Genomic DNA, 20149 nt, shown 5'->3' on the forward strand with positions numbered 1-20149 from the left:
CTACGGTGTTCCTCTAAGCCTGAGTCGCTTTGGGACGTTAAACCCCATAAACCTTTAACCATAAGTGGTATAACGAGGAAATTTTCCGGATGTAGCGAAGGTGGCTGTATATCGCAATAGTCGTGGAAAATCTATGATGCAGATTGCGCTGCTTGTGTCTTAGAAGGGATGTTTCCGGAAACGAAACATCGGTGGTTGTTTGGATTGGGTCTTCTCCACGTTTGCTAAGCACATCGATGTAAACTCTAGAAGATCCCGTAGATAAAGCTGTTAAGTCGAAAGCTGAGGCAGTGTTGGCGGAGAATTTGTGTATTTATTACTTTGTTGCGTTTATATCGTTTACGTCCACTTTTTTGTGCATGAGTTGTTGAATGTGTTAATGTTTCTGCTCATAAAATTGCGTTTTCATGTTGCTTTATCCTGCCTGTTGAGTTATTTTCATGTTTTCCCCCTACCGTAGTGCCCATTCGTGGGCTGTAGGTATCTGAATAAATAAATATATAAATAAATAAAAATAAATAAACTGTTGCACATGTTGGAAAGGGGGCATAAAGCCACTGTTTTCGTTCTTGCGAGCTGTCGACAACGTTCGGTTGTTTAGAGCCGCCGCTGTTTTCTCCGTCCCACACAACACCAGCTCAAGTAACCCGCCGTGACGAGCCTTCGCGAGTAGAACAGGATAGGCACACAAGCTCGGCGAGTGCGGCTTAGAATGTGGAACTAACAAATAACGCGCCGTGGCTGCGTCCTGTAGTTGTCGAAATACCTCGAGTGCGTCCCAGCGGCAGTTTGGATGGCTCTCGAGCTCGAAGCGCTCGAAGCGGAGCCGCAACCGCTCTCCGGCAGTGGCGCGTATCTCCCACTCGCAGAGCAGCCCGTTTTCGTACGGGTTCGGGTGGCCCGGCGAGGAGAAGCGGCCCTTGTCACGTGACAGCACACCGCCGCAGCCCTGAATGGCTGCGAGTGAGGGACCACGGGCGTGAGTTCGTGGCAACGTACTAAATACAGTACAACGGTAAACGACACTTTGCCGCAGTCTTACCTAGTAGTACAGCTTAAATTTTTGTAAGCTGGACAGGCTCGTGCAGATGCGGCAACAATTTTGAAAAAAAAGTCTGTGCATAACTGTCGTTTGGGCAAGTGCAAAAGCAGTTAGCAATGTCCTACCACGTGTTTCAAGGAAGCTGGTTATTAATTTTAAAAAAGTAGGGTTTTTGAGATAAAGAGAAGCTTTTTTTCGGCATAGCAATACCCGTGTTGGCGGGCGTCAACAACAGGCTAATCATTTGAACCAGTAAAGTGAACTTGCCTGCTGCCAATAGGCACCTTTTTGCAATTAGAGATGTGTAGCCGACCGCTAGTAATACCCATATCACTTTTTAGTGTTTTGGAAACGTGATTGTTCTACCCGCTCTGGCTCGATTAATATGTGCTATATTTTGCGCCATTCGAAAACCGCGCGCTTGCAGGAGGGGTACACAGCGACGTCAATGAAATCGCGACACTAGGGTAATTTTTTTTACCTACACTAGCTACACTAGTGTAGCCAGTGTAGCATCGGTCCATTTTTTTTATTTTTTTATTTTTTTTTTACCAGTGTATAAAAAGTGTAGCTATGCCCACCTACACGAACGTATTTCTTTTACACGTAGTGTAGCACATTAACCACACTTTCTACACTGCTTTCTTTGGAGCTGTAGGCTAACAGACGAAAAAGAATGAACACGTTTCAAACGCACCACGCCATTTTGTGACTGTGTAAATGTCGCGAGCAGTTGCAGCGCAGCCTCGCAAGTCTGTAAAGTTCGTCCGCCTGGACGATGACAGCGTTATGGCGGTGCACCCACGAGACGGACAGTGGCAACCTAAACTTCTACGAAGATAAAAACTGATTACACGTCTGAATGGGCGTACTTTAGTCTGCCGAACCATACTTCGCGTTTAGGTAAGCCGCGTTCGTTCCGCTGGTAGCGGCCCTGAGTGACCCACTCGAAAAAATGTATGTTGCGTACATGGTCATCCATGTATCTGTGTATGTTAGTGCAAAGCTCGCTACGCTTACAGTACCGTCTTTCACGTCCGTGTATTAATACGGCGGCGCCTCAAAGCGGTCGGTCAGGCCGCTGTCTGAGAGCCGAGGAACAGCCATCGTCGCACCCCATATGCCGCGGAACGTCGGTTTCAACGCGTCGCGGAACGCTGTTCCCCTGTATTCATGAACCCGCCGCGGTGGCTCAGTGGTTAGGGCGCTAGACTACTGATCCGGAGTTCCCGGGTTCGAACCCGAGCGCGGCGGCTGCGTTTTTATGGAGGAAAAACGCTAAGGCGCCCGTGTGCTGTGCGATGTCAGTGCACGTTATAGATCCCCAGGTGGTCGAAATTATTCCGGAGCCTTCCACTACGGCACCTCTTTCTTCCTTTCTTCTTTCACCCCCTTCTTTATCCCTTCCCTTACGGCGCGATTCAGGTGTCCAACGATATATGAGACAGATACTGCGTCATTTCCTTTCCCCCCAAACCAATAATAATAGCAATTATTATTATTATTATTATTATATTATTCATGACAGAAGCATAGGTGCTTTGTATTTCGCACGAGGAACTCGTTGTCGACCCTTCGTCCGACGATGAACTTACTGTGCAAGAAATTTAGCGACCGCTGCGTGCTCCATGCATCCGCAGAGCAGACGATACAAGTTTGTGTGTTGCGCTCCCTTTGAGGGGAAACAAAAATATCCTCTGCATTTCTCTGCCGTAATAAAAGCCACACAAAAACGTTTTGCAGTATATATTTCTTCATTTTATCTTATAAAAAATCACAACGACTCAGAAATTCAGAGGTTGTCGTCTGCTCTCGTGGACGACGGCGCTATTGGCCGTATCACGCTATTGGCTGACGCTCGTGCAGACAAGTGCAGCGCCTCACGTCATATATAGCTTTAGCCCCCCGGCCACTCGCCTACACGACCCTGCACGAAGTGTAGCTCAGTGTAGGTTAAAAAATAGCCCAATTACGTGCGGCACGTACAGACGCCACAGAAAAAAAATAATATGGATTAGCTCAGCTAATCCAGGATATACAAAGCGAAAGATGTCGGCGCTCACTGTGTTCATCGGCGTTGACAATGTTCTAGACGGCGATGGTTTTGAGGAAAGAAAGGGCGCATAACTGGCTCCCTGGATGTGCAGACGCCTCATTCATGCTTTGACACATGTGGCGGTGGTGAGAGAAAGATGTTGCCTGAATGCGCTAGCTCTGACAGCGTTGTGGCTGACATGCGGCACACCAGCAATAGCTAGGCCGCAGCGTTCATTTGATGATCAATCTCTCGCGATCAACGATTAACTGCATGCAACCTCCCAGGGTGGCAGGGTGGGCGCGCTGCCTAACCAGTGTGCGGAACGCAATCAAAGCAGGTTTTTGCTGTTGGACACGAACGCCACATGCATGAAAGCCAGATTGACCCATAGAGCCGGTTGTGCGCCTTTCCTTTCGTGAAAATGAACGCCCTTTGCAAAGTTGTCAACGCCAATGAACTCTATGAACGCCGCGGCTCACTTGTTTTGTTTGGTTTATGAAAAAAGGAAATGACGCAGTAACCGTCTCACATATCTTGGTGGATCTTGGAAAGGAAGGGATAAAGGAGGGAGGGAAAGAAGAAAGAAAAAACTCAAAATTGAAAGTTGGATTTGGAGGAAAGGTGCGGCGCTGCGCAGCGGCGGAACACTTGTGGCTCGGTGCTACTAGTGGCGCATGCGCAGTAGTGACTAGGGAGTGAGAGAGAGAGAGAGAGAGAAATACACATGGCGAGGCGCGCGTTGTGACGTCACGTGCCTCCTCGGAGCACCGCCACGGTGAAATCGCATGTTCGCGGCCAGTAAAGCTTTCGCTTTAAAAATTGCCTGTGGTTTAGCTCTTGTTAACCTTAGTTGAATCACGAAAGCTTCGTTTCCTCGCCACGTCGTCTACGCAGCGTCTGACTTCGACGCTCTCGAAAACTTAAACCATTCTCATCCGCAGTTGAGGAGTCACTCCGGGACGTGGCACGACTTATTTTAGCAGCATATTCGTTACGACGCTTCTCGAGTCGTGCGGCGCGCTTTTCTGGCGTCTCTTCAGCGCGTTGGCTCTTCCTCGCTTCGTTCTGTCCTTTCGCGCTCTCCATAACGACTTCAATACACTGAGGCGAAGCGCATATATATACATGGTGTCCATGCTAAATTTACCCAGACATTAAAAATATGCCGCTGCACTCTATGACGACGCGACCAAATGCATGTTGCTGACTATTGTATAGAGCAATTCACACAATTTTTCTATTTGCTTAATTGCATAATTAAGCAAATAATTGACTAATTAACCAATTTCACAAGCAATGAATATAGGCGTAAAAGTCCCATGCCAAAGGTGTAGAACGGTCCGCGAAACGTCCAACTGAACAGTTTCTAACTTTCCATCCATTACGTATCGGCTTCTTTTCGCTCACTGCAGATGCCCCGAAATGCAAAAATACAACGTGACATGCCGGCTAGTGCGCCATGATTGCAATGCTCTCAAACGTTACGCGTAGGAACGAACCGATCATTTAGCCCGGTATGCTGTCGCTTAAGGTGACAGGGCAGCAACGCAGCAGCTGGCTGTGCGATATAGGCCAGCGGTATGCTTCTCTTGTGGCGCTTAATAGCGGCAAGCAGACACAGTCCTTATCGCTTGTGCTTGTGCTCGCGTAAATTGCGCAGAGAGCGCCTTACGGCGCGGTTCAGGTGCCCGCCAATATGTGAGACAGATACTGCGCCATTTCCGTTCCCCAAAAACCAATTTTCATTTCTATTACTAACGGCCAGCTGCAAACCCCTAATAGCAATCGGGTGCCTACAATAATTGCTGAAAGTTAACTATTAGAATTTAGTTAATCATTTACTTTTTAACATATGATTCTCCCATTACTATTTAACATAAGATTATGCTGCTTTTTGACGTCCGTCAACACCGTTATTACTATGTCGCAAGAAGCTCCTGTTTACATCAAAAAGAACACTTTCAAAAATTAGTGGCCGGCTCCACTTAAACACCTGGTATACGTTGGTCGAATCGTATGGCTATCAAGCGTATACACGCTCAAAACATGTCTAGAGCTATTTCTCAGTTCTGTCTCTCTTCTTCTTAAGTTTCACTGCTGGAACAAATTTATTTATCTTTCTACCACGAAAAAAAAAACCGAATTCGTGTTTAGAAACATAGAGGACGCTCTCGGACGCCGCGACCAACATTGGGAAAAACCTGTGGTTACGTAAACGAAAGTCTGCAAAGCAAATTTCTGGTTTCACATGCACATGCACTCAAACTTAGTACATCCTAGAACAGAAGACCAACTTATGAAACGTCCTTTCAATGGCGATGTGTATTTATAACATGGTTATATGTGCTCGTGGGGTTCACCACCAGCGAGGGTAGAGGGTCGGAGCGCGGCCCATAAAAACACATGTAAGCAAAACGTTCCAAAATATTTTTCTCCTTTCACAGACCACACATAGTGTATGGCGGCTTTTCGTTACCAGTTGCTGAATGCCTATATTATAAATCTGTCGTCTTAAAATCATGATAAAAGTATGTTTAGAAGCCGGACACACAACCAAAAGGAAAAAAAAATTCAGCATGGACACTTACTTAAGACTGTTTACGTGTTGCAATGCGAATGCATTGCCACACGTAAACGCATTGTTTACGTGTAATGTTTGTTCGTGCATTAAAGTTCTTTCTACGAGTTTGTATGCATGACACCGCCCGGAATGTTGCACGACGAACAGTTTGATCGCAGTTCTGATACGAAAGTTTGCGTAGGCATAAAATTTAAGCAGCATATGTCGTCTGTTCGAATCCCTGACGCAAGATAGCCTAGAACTTGACTAGCACATGTAAGCTATATGCAGAGAAATCGTATGACACCACTCGTAACGTCGTACGCCAAACGGTTGCGTCAGAATTTTGGCACGAATATCACCAAATTAATGGCGCCACATAGAGGTGGACAGAAGCGGGCATATATAGACGAACGGGAAGTACAGGGTTGCCTTTTGTTCGAATGTTTTTGTGTGGTGCATAACCCCAGTTGTCACCCTCCTTTTGCCCAGCCGGCTACAGCAGCGCTACCACATCTTGTTTACGTCAAGATCGTTGTTCTGTTAGCAGCAAGATACCCACTTTCTCTATTTGTAACAGTTAGGCTGCCTTCTGTAATCTTGATGTTTTTTTTATTTCGTAAAGAAATAGTGAGGCGTGACAAAAAATGTATATGTAGTAACTTGAGAAAACCCGCCGCGGTGGCCCAGTGGTTAGGGCGCTCGGCTACTGATTCGGAGTTCCCGGGCTCGAGCCCGACCGCGGCGGCTGCGTTTTTATGGAGGAAAAACGCTAAAGCGCCTGTGTGCTGTGCGATATCAGTGCACGTAAAAGATCCCCAGGTGGTCGAAATTATTCCGGAGCCCTCCACTACGGCACCTCTTTCTTCCTTTCTTCTTTCACTCCCTCCTTCACTCCCTCCTTTCACTCCGCCCTTCCCTTAGGGCGTGGTTTAGGTGTCCAACGATATATGAGACAGATACTGCGCCATTTCCTTTCCCCGAAAACCAGTTACTATAACTATATATAGTAACTTGAGGACTGCACAAAATATCCTGCCTTTTAACTTCCAGAAGCAGGTTAGCACAGGTGTGCGGCGTCACTAGCTGGTCACTGTTATTGTCACCATGTTGCGTGTGTTAAAAACAGCCCTCATTCTACCTGTTTGCTGGTGGACATGGGTGAGCGGCTTCGTGCTTTCGTTCGGTTTAGATCCTCAGTGAGATGCGGGCCTTCAGAGTTCACGGAGTTTTTATATAGTTACGTGCAGACTTGGTAAGGGAACATTGGAACTATAACCGCCACCCTTGTTCTAGTGGATCTAGCCAGCCGGGTCATTTTAGCGCACTGGTTCTGTCTTTGCAGATGTCATTAAGAAAGTTTGCAAATATTAACTAACATAAAGCTGCGTTTACAGTCATGGGGTAGGAACTGCCCTCCTCCCCCCCCCCCCCTAAAAAAAAGGAAAGCTATAACTGCAGCATAATTTGAATGCCTTCAATAGAGCCTACTGCAAGATGCATATAGGCGTGGTACATTGCTAACTACGGGGAATATTGAACCAGGAACCGAGTGACACGTGCAATAGAAACCGAAGTTAGAGTCTAGGGATTGCACCACATCACCACCGTCACCATCGTCATAATCAGCCTGATTATGGCCACTGCAGGGCAAAGGCATCTCCCTTGTCTCTCCAATTAACCCTGTCCTTTTCCAGCTGCGGCCGTCGTATCCCCGCCAATTTGTTCCCCTCATCCGTCCACCTCACCTTCTGCCACCCCCTGTTGCGTTTGTCTTCTCTAGTAATCCACTCCGCTGCCCTTAAGGACCAGTGGTTATCTTGCCTTCGCATCACATGCCCTGCCCAAGCCCATTTCTTCCTCTTGATTTCGACTAGAATGTCATTAACCCGCGTTTGTTCCCTCACCCACTCTGCCCGCTTCCATGCTCTTACCGTTACACCTATCATTTTCCTTTCCCTAGCTCGCTGCGTTGTCCTCAACTTAAGCTGAGCTTCCACACAAAGTCAGCCAAATGCTTTCTCGACGTGACGGTTTGCGGACAGATCATGAGTGTACTGATTACGAATTACAAAATAATCTAAAATCCACCCCACACTAGAGAAGGCAGCGATTTGGTTCCGGCACGTTTTCCCCCGTGCTCACCGTTGACGGCCGCGTAGGTGGCATGGAAGCCCTTGTCTGTGTGAGACTCGTCCGAGTGGAAGTGGAGGAGCATGTTGCGGCCCGAGCTTAGGATGGGCCGCTCTCCGGCCGTGTTGTTGGTGCCGCAGAAGGTGGCCAGGAGCCGGTCCTCCTCGGTGGCACCGTCGTAGATCTGCGCAATGATCAGACTAGAGTGAAAATCAAATTTCTCGCTTTCTGCCCAATCGCTCCGCAAGAACCTTCACAATAACGGCGACCTAATCGTCTCACCTACGTCTCCTTACTCATGCAGACAATAAAGTGGTCTTTCCTGGTTTTTAGCAGCCAGTCATAGAAACCTCAATTACAGCGGTCTAGTGTCTGCTCATTTTTCTTCTGCATTGTTTCACGAGTACTGAAATGGCTTTCATGATTCATCTTCTTGGTTTTTCTTTGTTTTTTTTCGTTTTTTGGGGGGGTGGGCGCATTCTTTGAAAAACATTTTGGAAGGTGTTTGAATTGTAGAGAGTTCATATTGGTTGTACTTCTCTCCCCTGTTGAGGACTTGTCGCGGGTTTGCGTACATCGAGAAAATTGCGCGAAGTGACCAATATCAGCGGAAGCAACTTTCACTTTTATGCCGTAACTGAAGTCTATCTTTAACTGCTGAAGAGGAGCAGCGAGACCTTTTAATGGGCCGCATCACGCGTAAAAAATATCTGAAATGGGTTTTCCTAAAACACTGTAAAAACAATAGAAGGTCACTACTTCCAACTGGCTCTTTACGGCTCACAACTCTTATATTGAGAACGTCACACGCAAGTACCACAGAGCCTTGTGCGTGTAAAATACACATTTTAACTTTTACGCCTGTTGGAATGAAGAAGTTTCCTTATTGTTATCAAACTCGAAACTTTCATTTGAATGAACTGAAATAGTTTTTACTTTTCTCTTCTAAAAAATCTACACGCAAAATCGGCACTCATTGTTTTTTTTTCTTTTTCGCTTGTCAGTTCGCTTTATTTGCCCTGGCTACTTAACGCGCCTCTCAGACAGTTAGTCCTAATGCATCAGGATCACATGAAACTATGATGGTAGTGGTGTATACCTGATATTATGAAGTTTTAGTCGCTTTCTGAGAAATGATTTTGGCCACGAAACGAAAGTAAAAACTAGCTTGTCACACCATCACATCTTCCGAAAAAACTTTAGCTACAAGTCCCTACGAAAATGAACAGCGCATTTAGGCTTGCGGCACGGAATACAAGGTCTGCGTATGTCGCAAGAGCCTTCTTAATTCTGAAATCCGAAATAGGCCAGAAATAAATAACGTAGCAGAGAAATCTGAGCTATCGCTGGCTCAACTCTAATTGATTTTCGCGCGGACACCAGGTAGGACAAAGCGGACCTTGAGGAAGTCGTAGGAGCAGTTGGAATGGTGCTCCATCTGAACCGTGGCAAGGTGGAGCTGAATATTCCTGCCCGCTGGCACGGCCAGTGTCCACGTGCAGTCTCTGTTGGAAGGGTAGTGGTCCGGGTATCCCGGGGAGCTGACCGCGCCCACGTTGACCACGGGCATCGCCCCGCCGCACTCTGCAGACCCAAAGGAAGGTGCATTTGTGCAACGCATGCCCACAAAGAACAAGGGTGTGTTTAAATCGCTGGGACACATTTACAATGCTGTCGATGTTCAAAAACAAAACAAAAAATTGTAGCAGATTAATGTGACTGATGGGGCAGATTACGCGTTAGCATTATTGTTCCTCCCAGACGGGTTCAGACTGTGCGAGCAGGTGGATAACCCAGGCCATCAATGACCGCGTGACACGCCGAACCCCGCTCCACTCTCCCGATCCAATCCAGCAATCGCAGTGTTACACGCTCTACTCCCCCCTCCCCCTCTCACTCTCTCTAACCCCCCTTCCGTCCCCTCCCAGCTATCTGTCCTTTAATTTCTCTTTCCCACCCAATTACCCTCTCTCCAATTTTCCACTGGTTAACCGAGGCTTCAAACGGACGGACGGACAAACATTTCCGACCTGGGGCTCTAATGCTGTAGCATTAAAACACAGATATACAACAATTAACCGAAGGACTGTAGCCAATAGTATACTTTTGATAATTCCAAGCGAAGTAACATTCGCGAAGACACTTTTGAGATTGGCCAGCACTGACAGCTCTAAGCGGTTATTTTCCTCGGTGGCTCCTTTAAGAGCCACTCTCGGAGATGGTGGCAGGTTCAAAAGAAAAGGGGGGGGGGGGGGGTGTTCAGTTTATTATATAAATTAAATTTCTTTCTGGGCTAAAATTTGTTGCTTTTTTCTGTGACTAACCGCGGTGCGTCAGTGGCTTTGACATTTGATTGCTGGTGCCAATGCCGCGGAATCCAATCCCTGCCGCAGCAGCAGCATTTCGAAGAATAAATTAAAAAATGGCGAAGTCAATAATGCGCAACGGCCGGGAACGTTAAATAGACCCGGAAACGCGCTACCAATTATCCATTACGTATGTGACACCTCTCTCTTCCAATTCCTTGGGAATGGACATAAGTCCACTTTTAAATTCGATCTTTTGTAACAGCATATATTTTTTTTTATTACTGTGACTCCGCTGCTATTCCCGTTGCATATCAGTGGCGTACCTTGACTTCAGACCTCTGACGGGGAACCGATGTTCTTTTCCAAACATCATATCTCCTTTGAAACCTCTCGAAACGGGGCTATTAAGCTTAGCTATGTAATTTCCTCTGTATCACGTGTTTCAGATGAGCAGACGTTAAGAGTTTGTTTCCTTCCCACACAAAATAATATATCTTCGCAGAATAAAAGAAGAAACCGATTTCGCAGAACATTTTTCACACCAAAATTTTAGCGCCAACTGTCAAAGAAGTAGCATTGGCCTGGCTGCACCGACTGCAGGACAAAGGCCTCTCCCCCATCTTGCCAATCAACCCCGTTCTGTGCCAGCTGTTTCAACCTTATCTCCGAAAGGTTAGTCACTGCGACACTTAACACTACCATCGAAACAGACTAAAATTTTAGCGAGCGCATTTTTAAGCGAGCAGATGATGAAATGATTTCAAGTTACAGTGATTGGTTACGTGTATTTGTGTATGTGAGCAGGATTTTCTCGTTTTTAGACATTCAGCAATTGTCCTAGTTTTCTCAATGCAACTGCTCTGTAACTATTTTTTTTTCCCAGTAATTCTCACAATTTCATAGCATTTCTGTAATGTACTGTTCAGGGACTGCCCAATTCAACAAGCTCCAAAATTTTACGCTAGTTAGATTTATAGAAGGTAGAGTGATGGAGTGGACATATTTTGCCAAAATCCTTATCGTTATATATACTGCTCCTTTAATTAGTTGAGCCGGCATGTGAAGTTAAAGCTGGCGATTGCCACGGTGCAGCTATAAGTCATGACGTCAGAGGCGACAACTATAAGTGATAGAAAGGCGAAATCCTGCTCTGGGAAATACTCGCTCCAAGATGTGGCACCGCATAAGCTATCATGCAGCGACACGCCAGGAAACAGCGGTGGATCAAAAGCTGTCATGCTGACTAAAATGTTTATATAAGGACATGCCAGAAGTTAATAAAGACCAAGAAAGATAAATCAAAATCACGAGAAAAAGTGTATAGCATCTAAATGTACAGCGATGATGGAAAAAAACGGGAACAGAGCTGAGCCTAGGTGCATCGCGCTTTTACTTCGATGGTAGCAAACAAGAAGCCAGGGTCGTCCGTGATGCATTATAGGAGGACGCTAAGGTTTTTTTCTTGAAACCCATGCGATCAAAAGACGTTCGAAAAGCGGAACGTGTAGGTACCGCGTTGTTCGCGTTTCTCTCCATCGCAATAGTTCTTCATACTCTATAAACGACACAGTGGGAATAATGGGAAGATAATCGTCTACTGTCGATGTGTTGAGCCGGTTAATTATAGCACGTCTTTCCCTGGGCTGCTCTTCCGTTTTTGCTGTGCGCCGTTCCGATAAGCAAACAGACCCAGGGTGCAGCGAGGGACCGGTGCCGGTTGACCGAATATCAACCGAAGAAAATAACAAAAACGATATAGAATTGTAAAATACGAAGGAGGACAACAGCCATTAAAATTAATTGCTTGAAAAGGGCATCTACCGAAAATTATTACGCCATTATGTTCTTCAGCCAACATTAGAATAAAAAATTCAGAAGGACGCTTAATTTCATTATGTTTTGGCAATGCGATAGCATAAGCCGCTGTTGATGCCTTTACCAAAAGTGTCCTCCCTTCCGGTTTGGCGACGTCACGTCCGGACTGTTGACGTAACTTTCTTCCAGCCAAAGTAAATGCTTCATTCTGGTGATGTCACTTCCCTCCAGCCACTGAGAATGCCCTGGTGTTATGACATCATTTCGCTTCAGCCAATGGGCGAATTTTATGACCATCAATGCATTCTGGCCCCATGAGGCTTCTGCTGCTATAGCATTAAAAGTAACATCTTTCAATGGTTATTTGGTTTCAGTCACCATTGGCTCTTTTCGAAATGAAGTGCTAGCGAGACCATCAACCCACCGTGTTTGCGCATAGAAAGAATAGGAACAGAATTATCCCGGTTCGGGACAGGTGTACGCACCGGGGTCGACGCTGGTCCACTCGATGACGAACCCGTCACCTGCAACCGAGCTGTCGGAGTGGAAGTGCAGGTAGAGCGCCGGCTGGCTGGACACCAGGCTGGTGCCACTGAGCGTGGTGCCGCAGTAGCGGCCGATGGTGCGCCGCGAAGACGTGGAGCCGTCGCGGATCTCGAGGTAGTCGAACGCGCACTCGTGGCCTTCTTCCAGGTGGAAAGTGGTGAAGGTCAAGTTAAGCACCTAGAACACGAGTTGCAGAAAAGGCCCCAGTTATTGGTAACTTTCCGCATTGTTTGCGGCCACTTTGTCATTGCACACCGCTACCCGTGACACTCAGGCCGTCGGCGGGCGATCGATCTCTTTTGCCAGCCCTGACAATGAATATTGGGCTGACCAATAGAACAGACCGAAGGGAATGCACCAGCAGCATAGTGGTCTAAAAATACGGCATCAGATCTATTGTGCACGCTATACTTACCCTTACGGTTTGCTGCCACTCAAAGAGAACCTATAAATGCCTGCGACCAAAACTGGGACTGACCGCTGTGAAAACATTCGGTTGTTATAACGGTGCGTTATTTGTATGCACTTCTTTAGTCGCACGTCGGGCAACCTCGGTTTAAGAAGTCGCTGTCGCAAAAAAAAAGGAAAAGAAATCCGTGTGTCAATGGAATAGCAAAACCAGGCCTCGGGTGCGGCCTGATCTCGGTGACCAGAACTGACAACGCACTCCCTCACCAGAACAAGATTTGACCACCCTGGTGTAGTACTTGGCCACAACCTTCCATGAACAAACCTATTGGCCCTCGGCCCTCATTGCCCAGCGGCTGCGGAGCAGCTGACCAAGGCGGTGGTCAGACCTGTGACGCAGCGAAGGGTGCTATGAATCTCTGGCTGCGGACAGCTTGCCATTGGAATCTGAAGCTGACAACGTTTAATGCTAGAACCTGGTCTAGTGAGGCTAGCCTTGCAGTCTTTTCGAGGAACTACCGGGCACTAAATTGGATGTCATAGGGCTTAGTGAAGTTTGAGGACAGGTGAGAGGCATTCAGTACTAAGGGACGGGCACACACTGTGCTATCGCGAATTAGCGGATAGATGAGAACTAGGTGTGGGTTTCGTGATTAATCAGGATTTAGCTGGCATTATAGAGGAGTTTTATAGTATTAACGAGAGGGTAGCAGCTATCGCAATTAGGGTCAAAAGAGGTACAAGCTGAAGGTTGTGCAGGCCTACGCACCTGCATCCAGCCATGATGACCAGACTGTTAAAATCTTCTATGAATACGGGGAATCGGCAATGAACAAAGTAAAATCACAGTACACTGTACTGATGGGCGACTTCAATGCGAAGGTGGGCATAAAGCGGGCTGGCGATAAGGCGGCAGGCGACTATGAGATAGGTTCTAGGAATAGCTGGGGAGAATTATTAGTACATCGAGTTCGCCGATAGAAATAATTTACGGATCATAAATACCTTCTTCCGCGAACGAGAGAACAGGAAGTGGACCTGTAATAGCCCCATTGGTGAAACTAAAAATGAAATCGACTTCATACTATAGTAATCAGCGCATATAAGCGCTCAACCTGGCATCGTTCAGGATGGGGACATCCTCGGAAGGTCCAGTGTAGCGACCACAGAATGGTAAGCTCTAGAATTAGCTTAGGCTTGAAGAGGGAAGGGAAGACGCTAGTGAGCAGGAAGTCCATTAACGAGTTAGCGGTAAGAGGGAAAATAGAGGAAATCAGGATATCGCTGCAGAACAGGTATCCAGATTTAACTGAGGAAGACGATCTTAATATTCATACAATAAACGATAATCTGACCGCTCTCATTACGGAGTGCGCAGTAGAAGTAGGCGGTTGAAGGGTTCGCCAGGATACCGGCAAGGTATCTTGGGAAACTAAAGATCTGGTTAAGAAACGCCAAAGCATGAGGGCATCTAACCCTACAGACAGAATAAAAGAGCTATAGAAGTTAATAAATTAGCGCAAGGAGGGGGGGGGGGGGGGCGTAGCCAACATAAGAAAGTTTAATATAGAGAGAATCGAGCATGCTCTAAACCGTGGAGGTAGCCTAAAAGCGCTGAAGAGGAAACTAAGCATAGACAAAAACCAGACATATGCATTAAGAGACAAGGAGGGCAATGTCATTAGCAATATGGAGAAGAAAGTTCAAGTAGCCGAAGAGTTCTGCACAAATCTATACAGTAGCCAATGCAATCAGAACGTTAATTAGAGAGACAGTAGACCACAGCGGTGCGTCATCCCGCCAGTAAGGAAAGAGGATGTCGAGGAGGCCTTAAGAACAATGCAAATGGGAAAAGCAGCTGGTGAGGTTCAGGTAACAGCAGATCTGTTGAAGGATGGAGGGGACATCGTGCTAGAAAAACTAGCCACCCTGTATACGCAATGCCTTATGACCTCGACCGTACCAGAAGCTTGGAATAACAAAAACATTATTTTAATTAATAAGAAAGGAGACGCCAAGGACTTGAAAAATTACAGACCGATTAGCTTACAGTCCCGTTGCCTACAAGCTATCTGCCAAGATAAGCGCTAATAGAGACAGGGCAACCTTAGACTTTAATCAACCAAAGGATCAGGCAGACTTTAGTAAAGGAGACTTGAAAATAGATCGTATTCAAACTATCAATCAGGTGATAGAGAAATGCGCAGAATATAACCAACCGCTATATATAGCTTTCATTGATACGAGAAAGCATTCGACTCAGTGGAAACCTCAGCAGTCATACAGGCATTGCGTAATCAGGGGGTAGAAGAGTCTTATGTCAAAATACTGGAAGATATATATAGCAACTGCACAGCCACTATAGTCCTCCATAAAGTCAGCAATAAAATTCCAATAACGAAGGGCTTCAGGCAAGGAGACACGATCTCGCCAATGCTGTTCACCGCATGTTTGCAGGAGGTATTTCGAGGCCTGAATTGGGAACAGTTGGGAATAAGAATAAATGGAGAATACCTAAATAATCTGCGATTTGCTGATGACATTGCCTTGCTGAGTCACTCAGGAGGTGAACTGCAAATCATGATCAACGAGTTAGACAGGCAGAGCAGAACGGTGGGTCTCAAAATTGACATGGAGAAAACCAAAGCAATGTTCAGCTCTTTTGCAAGGAAACAGCAGTTCACAATTGGCAGCGAGGTGCTGGAAGTGGTAATGGAATACGTCTACTTAGGACAGGTAGTGACTGCTGATCCAGATCACAGTGAGGGAAGTAACTAGAAGGATGAGAATGGGTTTGAGCGCATATGCCAGGTTCTCTCAAACCATGAATGGCAGTTTACTAATATCCCCCAAGAGAAACGTGTACAACAGTTGTGTCTTACTGGCACTCACCTACGGGACAGAAACGTGGAGGCTAACGAAAAGAGTTCAGCTTAAGTTAAGGACAACGCAGCGAGCCATGGAAAGAAAAATGATAGGTGTAACGTTAAGAGATCGGAAGCGGGCACAGTGGGTGAGGGAACAAACACGGGTTAATGACATCCTAGTCGAAATCAAGAGGAAGAAATGGGCTTGTGCAGGGCATGTAATGCGAAGGCAAGATAACCGCTGTGTGAAGGGTAACGGAGTGGATTCGAAGAGAAGGCAAGCGAAGAAATTTGCAGGCATAGGGTGGGCGCAGCTGGAAAAGGAGAGGGTTAATTGGAGAGACATGGGAGAGGCCTTTGCTCTGCAGTGTGTGTAGTCAGGCCGATGATGATGATGATGATGATGATGATGATGATGATGATGATGATGATGATGAAGACGCCATGCTATCATTGTTCTCAGTCAAATTTGATTCCTTGACACTTTCTGGCTATGATGACGTTTGTCCGACAGCGCAATACCATTTATCATCGAATAATTGGATTTAAAAATCTTGCCCCCGTAGATTCAAGCTAGTGACCTCATTACCAAAAAAAAACGGTGTAATCCCACTTTGAAGTGAAAAAAACGGCCGTGGCTTAGCTTGGTTAAGCCTGGTGATTGCGATGCAACCACCAGTAAATACATAACGCTGTTTGCTTCGCTTTTCGTTTTCCTTCTCTCGAAACGCACGTTCCTTCTCGAGCCGCTGTTCCGGGGTTTCTTGGACACGCCTCTGCCGTTTAGTCGCGTTCTGATCTAGTAGAAGGAGACTCACTGTCGGGCATAATTTCTTCCTTTGCTTCTGCTGTTTCCACAGAGGAGGTTGTCGCCGAGCTGCATACTGGGCACGCCGCTTAGAAAGTCGTTCTTCTTCCGTCTCCGTAGCTCGCTGATGCTTCCTCTTTGCATTCTGCCGAGCTGCCTTGTTCGTAGGCACCATCGTAACATCTGGCTGTATGACTGCCTTGGCGAGAGGAGCGGAGCTGTTTTATACAGCTGGTGTGACGTCACTCTGACCGTAGCGCCCCTGGTGAGAGGAGCGGGAGTTAGGCCGCCGTTGGTGGCTACCGCCTCGCCTCGCGACGGCGTGAGATGGGGCCCCGTTTTTACACAGCTGGTGTGACGTCACTCTAGGTCACGTGGTGTGACGTCACGCAGCGAGGTGACGCTAAAGGTCAAGGTGCCTACCACCGCCTCGCCATGGAACGAGCTGAAGTGCGACCTAAAGTAGTATTGCTTCGCAATAAAAAATGCGGTGTACCGTAAACTTCGCCACCCACGCACAATTATTGAACAGGTAGCTAAGCTGACAGCATTGGGGTCCCCTGAAACGCACCTCTCAAGTCTGTGTGAGAGGCTTGCAATTTCTGTCAGGTCCGGCACTGCCAGCAGTAGGCGCAAGCGCGAAACAAGGATAGGTTGCTGTCATCCAGTAAATTGCATAGACATTTACATTGGCTGAAAAAAGTAGGCTGACGCTATGATGTTGATGTTGTTTTCTACGCCCCTGCCAAGCTTTCCCATCTGTGCGCGGCGTCCAAAGATGGGTGGACGAAACACCCCGTCCCGTCATTAAAGTATGTTGCATCAAGCGCGTTAGCAAATATGTTGAATGCTGTAAAAATGTGGTCTACAAAATGCCGACGACATGCGGCCATGCTTGCATCGGCCAAACCCGCCGCTGCTTAAACATACGCCTTATGGAGCATAATAATTCCTTTAACCAAGACCGCTCTAACCTGTCTGACCACTGCCGGGAATGTGACCAGCTAGGAAAAAGTAAGCGATGTGTGCCAAAATTTGAGGACACCACTGTTCTTTTTACACACCATAATAAATTCACAAGCAAGCTAAAGGAAGCGTACTACATCGCAAAATCAATCTACACGTGCATTAGCACCCCTTCAGTCACCCTAAGAAGCCATGAAATAGCTTTCTTTGATAACACTTGATTTTGTCTTGTTTATTTTTTTCTTTCGTGCCGATGTTCACTGCATTGCTTTAGATGTCTTGTTGATGCGCGTGTAATACGTTCCTGATTAAGATTCCTGGTGCAGCGTCATTCAGCTTTAGTCTTTGTGTGTTTGTATTTTCCCCTTCTTGTGTACATATCGCTGTTTTTTTCCCAATAAACGTTCAGTTGCGTGTGAGCGCTTGGGTCGTGTTGTCGCAATCTTCTCTGCGTCTTCGTCATATTTCCGCTCGTTAACCATGAATACGTACGAATTAGCCCAACTTCTTGCGTTAGCACAATTATACTTTCGAGATCGCCCGGCGATGGAGACACCTTTTGCTCGTGTTTTATTCCTCTTTGGTTCGTAAAAGCTGTTTTCGATGAGAGTGAGGTCTTTTGTGATTAGATCATGTTACCCTATAAAAAAGGCAAACTTCTATTTCTCTTCAGTGTCCCTTTAATGGTTCGAGTTCTGATTAACTGGTGCGAGGTGCAAGTTGACCTTAAAGGCTGAGGAATTGCGAGACAGATTTGAGAGAGCGAGAGAAACAGAAGAAATAAGAAAAGCAGGGAGGCTAGACACGCATTAAGGGCTCTGTAGGCCGTAGTGCACGTGGAGAAGGGAATAGGCTGAGTAAAAGAAAAGAGGACGAGTTTGAAGGAATGTTTAGAGATTGAGTAAAGTACGCATTTTTATGGCCCCTTGCCTCTTGGGTTGTTCGCCATCGTGATTAGCCAGAACGCTGGTGTTTGGTCGGTCACGGAACGTACTTATTACCAAAAACAGTGAAAAATGAGGCACCATGTGCTTTGCCAAGGTAAGGCATGCACACACTCTGTTGCGAAAGTAAGCGTTCATGGCAGAATGCACAGTTTAAAAGTATGCTACAGCTGAAATAAGAATGACTGAAACTGTAATGAAACTGCTCGTTGCTAACAGTTTGTCCGGCGAAAGTTTTCTCGTGAATTTTCTTTGCTCTCAGCTGTCTTGAGGTGTGGGCTGAGAAAGTTAATGCGGCATAAGAAAATTTACATAGGTTGCTCAAGTACACATAGCTCTTTGTAGTGTAGCCGCCGCGGTGGCTGAGTGATTATGGCGCTCGGCTGCCGGCCTAAAAGACGCGGGTTCGATCCCGGCCGCGGCGGTCGAATTTCGATGGAGGCGAAATTCTAGAGGCCCGTGTGCTGTGCGATGTCAGTGCACGTAAAAGAACCCCAGGTGGACGAAATTTCCGGAGCCCTTTACTACGGCGTCCCTCATAGCCTGAGTCGCTTTGGGACGTTAAACCCCCATAAACGATAAACCAAACCAGCTCTTTGTAGTGTGCCGGTGAATAGCTTGTCGACAGTGTCGAAGCAGTGAGCTGGTAAAAACTATGCAAAGTGAATGAAAAGTATGCGCGGTCAGTAACAGGCAGAAAAAGACTTGTGAACTGCTGAAACAGATAAATAACAGAAAAAAAGAAGACCGATGGTAAATATTACCAAGATCAAAATATTACCGCAAGACCTGGCTTAAACCTCAATAAGTTTAAACTTTAGAAAGGGAAAGTGAACTTCAGGTGCAGCAGCTTGCATATATATATATATATTCTTTGTAGATTTTTACATGTATTAGCCGTTCGCGCTCCAAGAGTACTAGATGGATTTCTGGATTCGTTAATTCAACTACAGCAGGAAAGAAGTAATTTAGAAACTAGTGAGAACTGAAAAAATACTATCAAGAATTTTTAAAGCGCCTAATTTCCATAAATAGTCAATATAAAATTAGAAGAATAAGGGCTTTCGTTTTAATTTAGGCGTACAATGTCCAGACATAACTGAAAGCACGGTCCAAACAGGCTCACAGTAGTCCTGTGATCGTAGCGTTCCTTGCATTTTTTAACCATAACAACAATCACGATAATGCCTCAATACCGCAAAAGAAATCCAAAAAATAAAGAATTGCTCTACAGTAGAAAAGCAAAAATAATCTGAAAAATACTACCACAGTTAGATAGTTCCAGGAAGGGCCTCCGCATAGAGCATCGGTGCAAAACATAGGTCGCGGCTCTAATCACCTAGCCAGGTTGGAAAATTTATTTTGAGACGATCGATTAAGACAAACCAACAAGTCAGAACCATCCCTGTCACTTTATCTTTAGAAGAGAGGTGAAAAAGTCGATTGTTGTTGTTGTTGTTGCTGTTGTTGCTGTTGTTGTTGTTGTTGCTGCTGCTGCTGCTGCTGCTGCTGCTGCTGCTGCTGCTGCTGCTGCTGCTGCTGCTGTTGTTGTTGTTGTTGTTGTTGTTGTTGTTGTTGTTGTTGTTGTTGTTGTTGTTGTTGTTGTTGTTGTTGTTGTTGTTGTTGTTGTTGTTGTTGTTGTTGTTGTTGTTGTTGTTGTTGTTGTTGTTGTTGTTGTTGTTGTTGTTGTTGTTGTTGTTGTTGTTGTTGTTG

The 20149-nt window shown here is 46.2% G+C and overlaps 1 protein-coding gene across 1 annotated transcript in view; it reads right to left on the bottom strand.

The window, feature by feature from the left end:
• Positions 1-20149, bottom strand: part of LOC144093912 (cubilin-like) — a 245887-nt gene that overhangs the window by 191148 nt on the left and 34590 nt on the right. The window contains exons 16-19 of the mRNA XM_077627662.1: positions 12383-12620; positions 9173-9357; positions 7786-7957; positions 767-957 (exon numbers count right to left, since the gene is read on the bottom strand). Coding sequence (XP_077483788.1) covers positions 767-957; positions 7786-7957; positions 9173-9357; positions 12383-12620 — 786 coding nt within the window. The remainder of the gene's footprint in view (positions 1-766; positions 958-7785; positions 7958-9172; positions 9358-12382; positions 12621-20149) is intronic.

The sequence above is a fragment of the Amblyomma americanum genome, chromosome 6 (assembly GCF_052857255.1).
Source record: "Amblyomma americanum isolate KBUSLIRL-KWMA chromosome 6, ASM5285725v1, whole genome shotgun sequence".
Classification (NCBI taxonomy): Eukaryota; Metazoa; Arthropoda; class Arachnida; order Ixodida; family Ixodidae; genus Amblyomma; species Amblyomma americanum.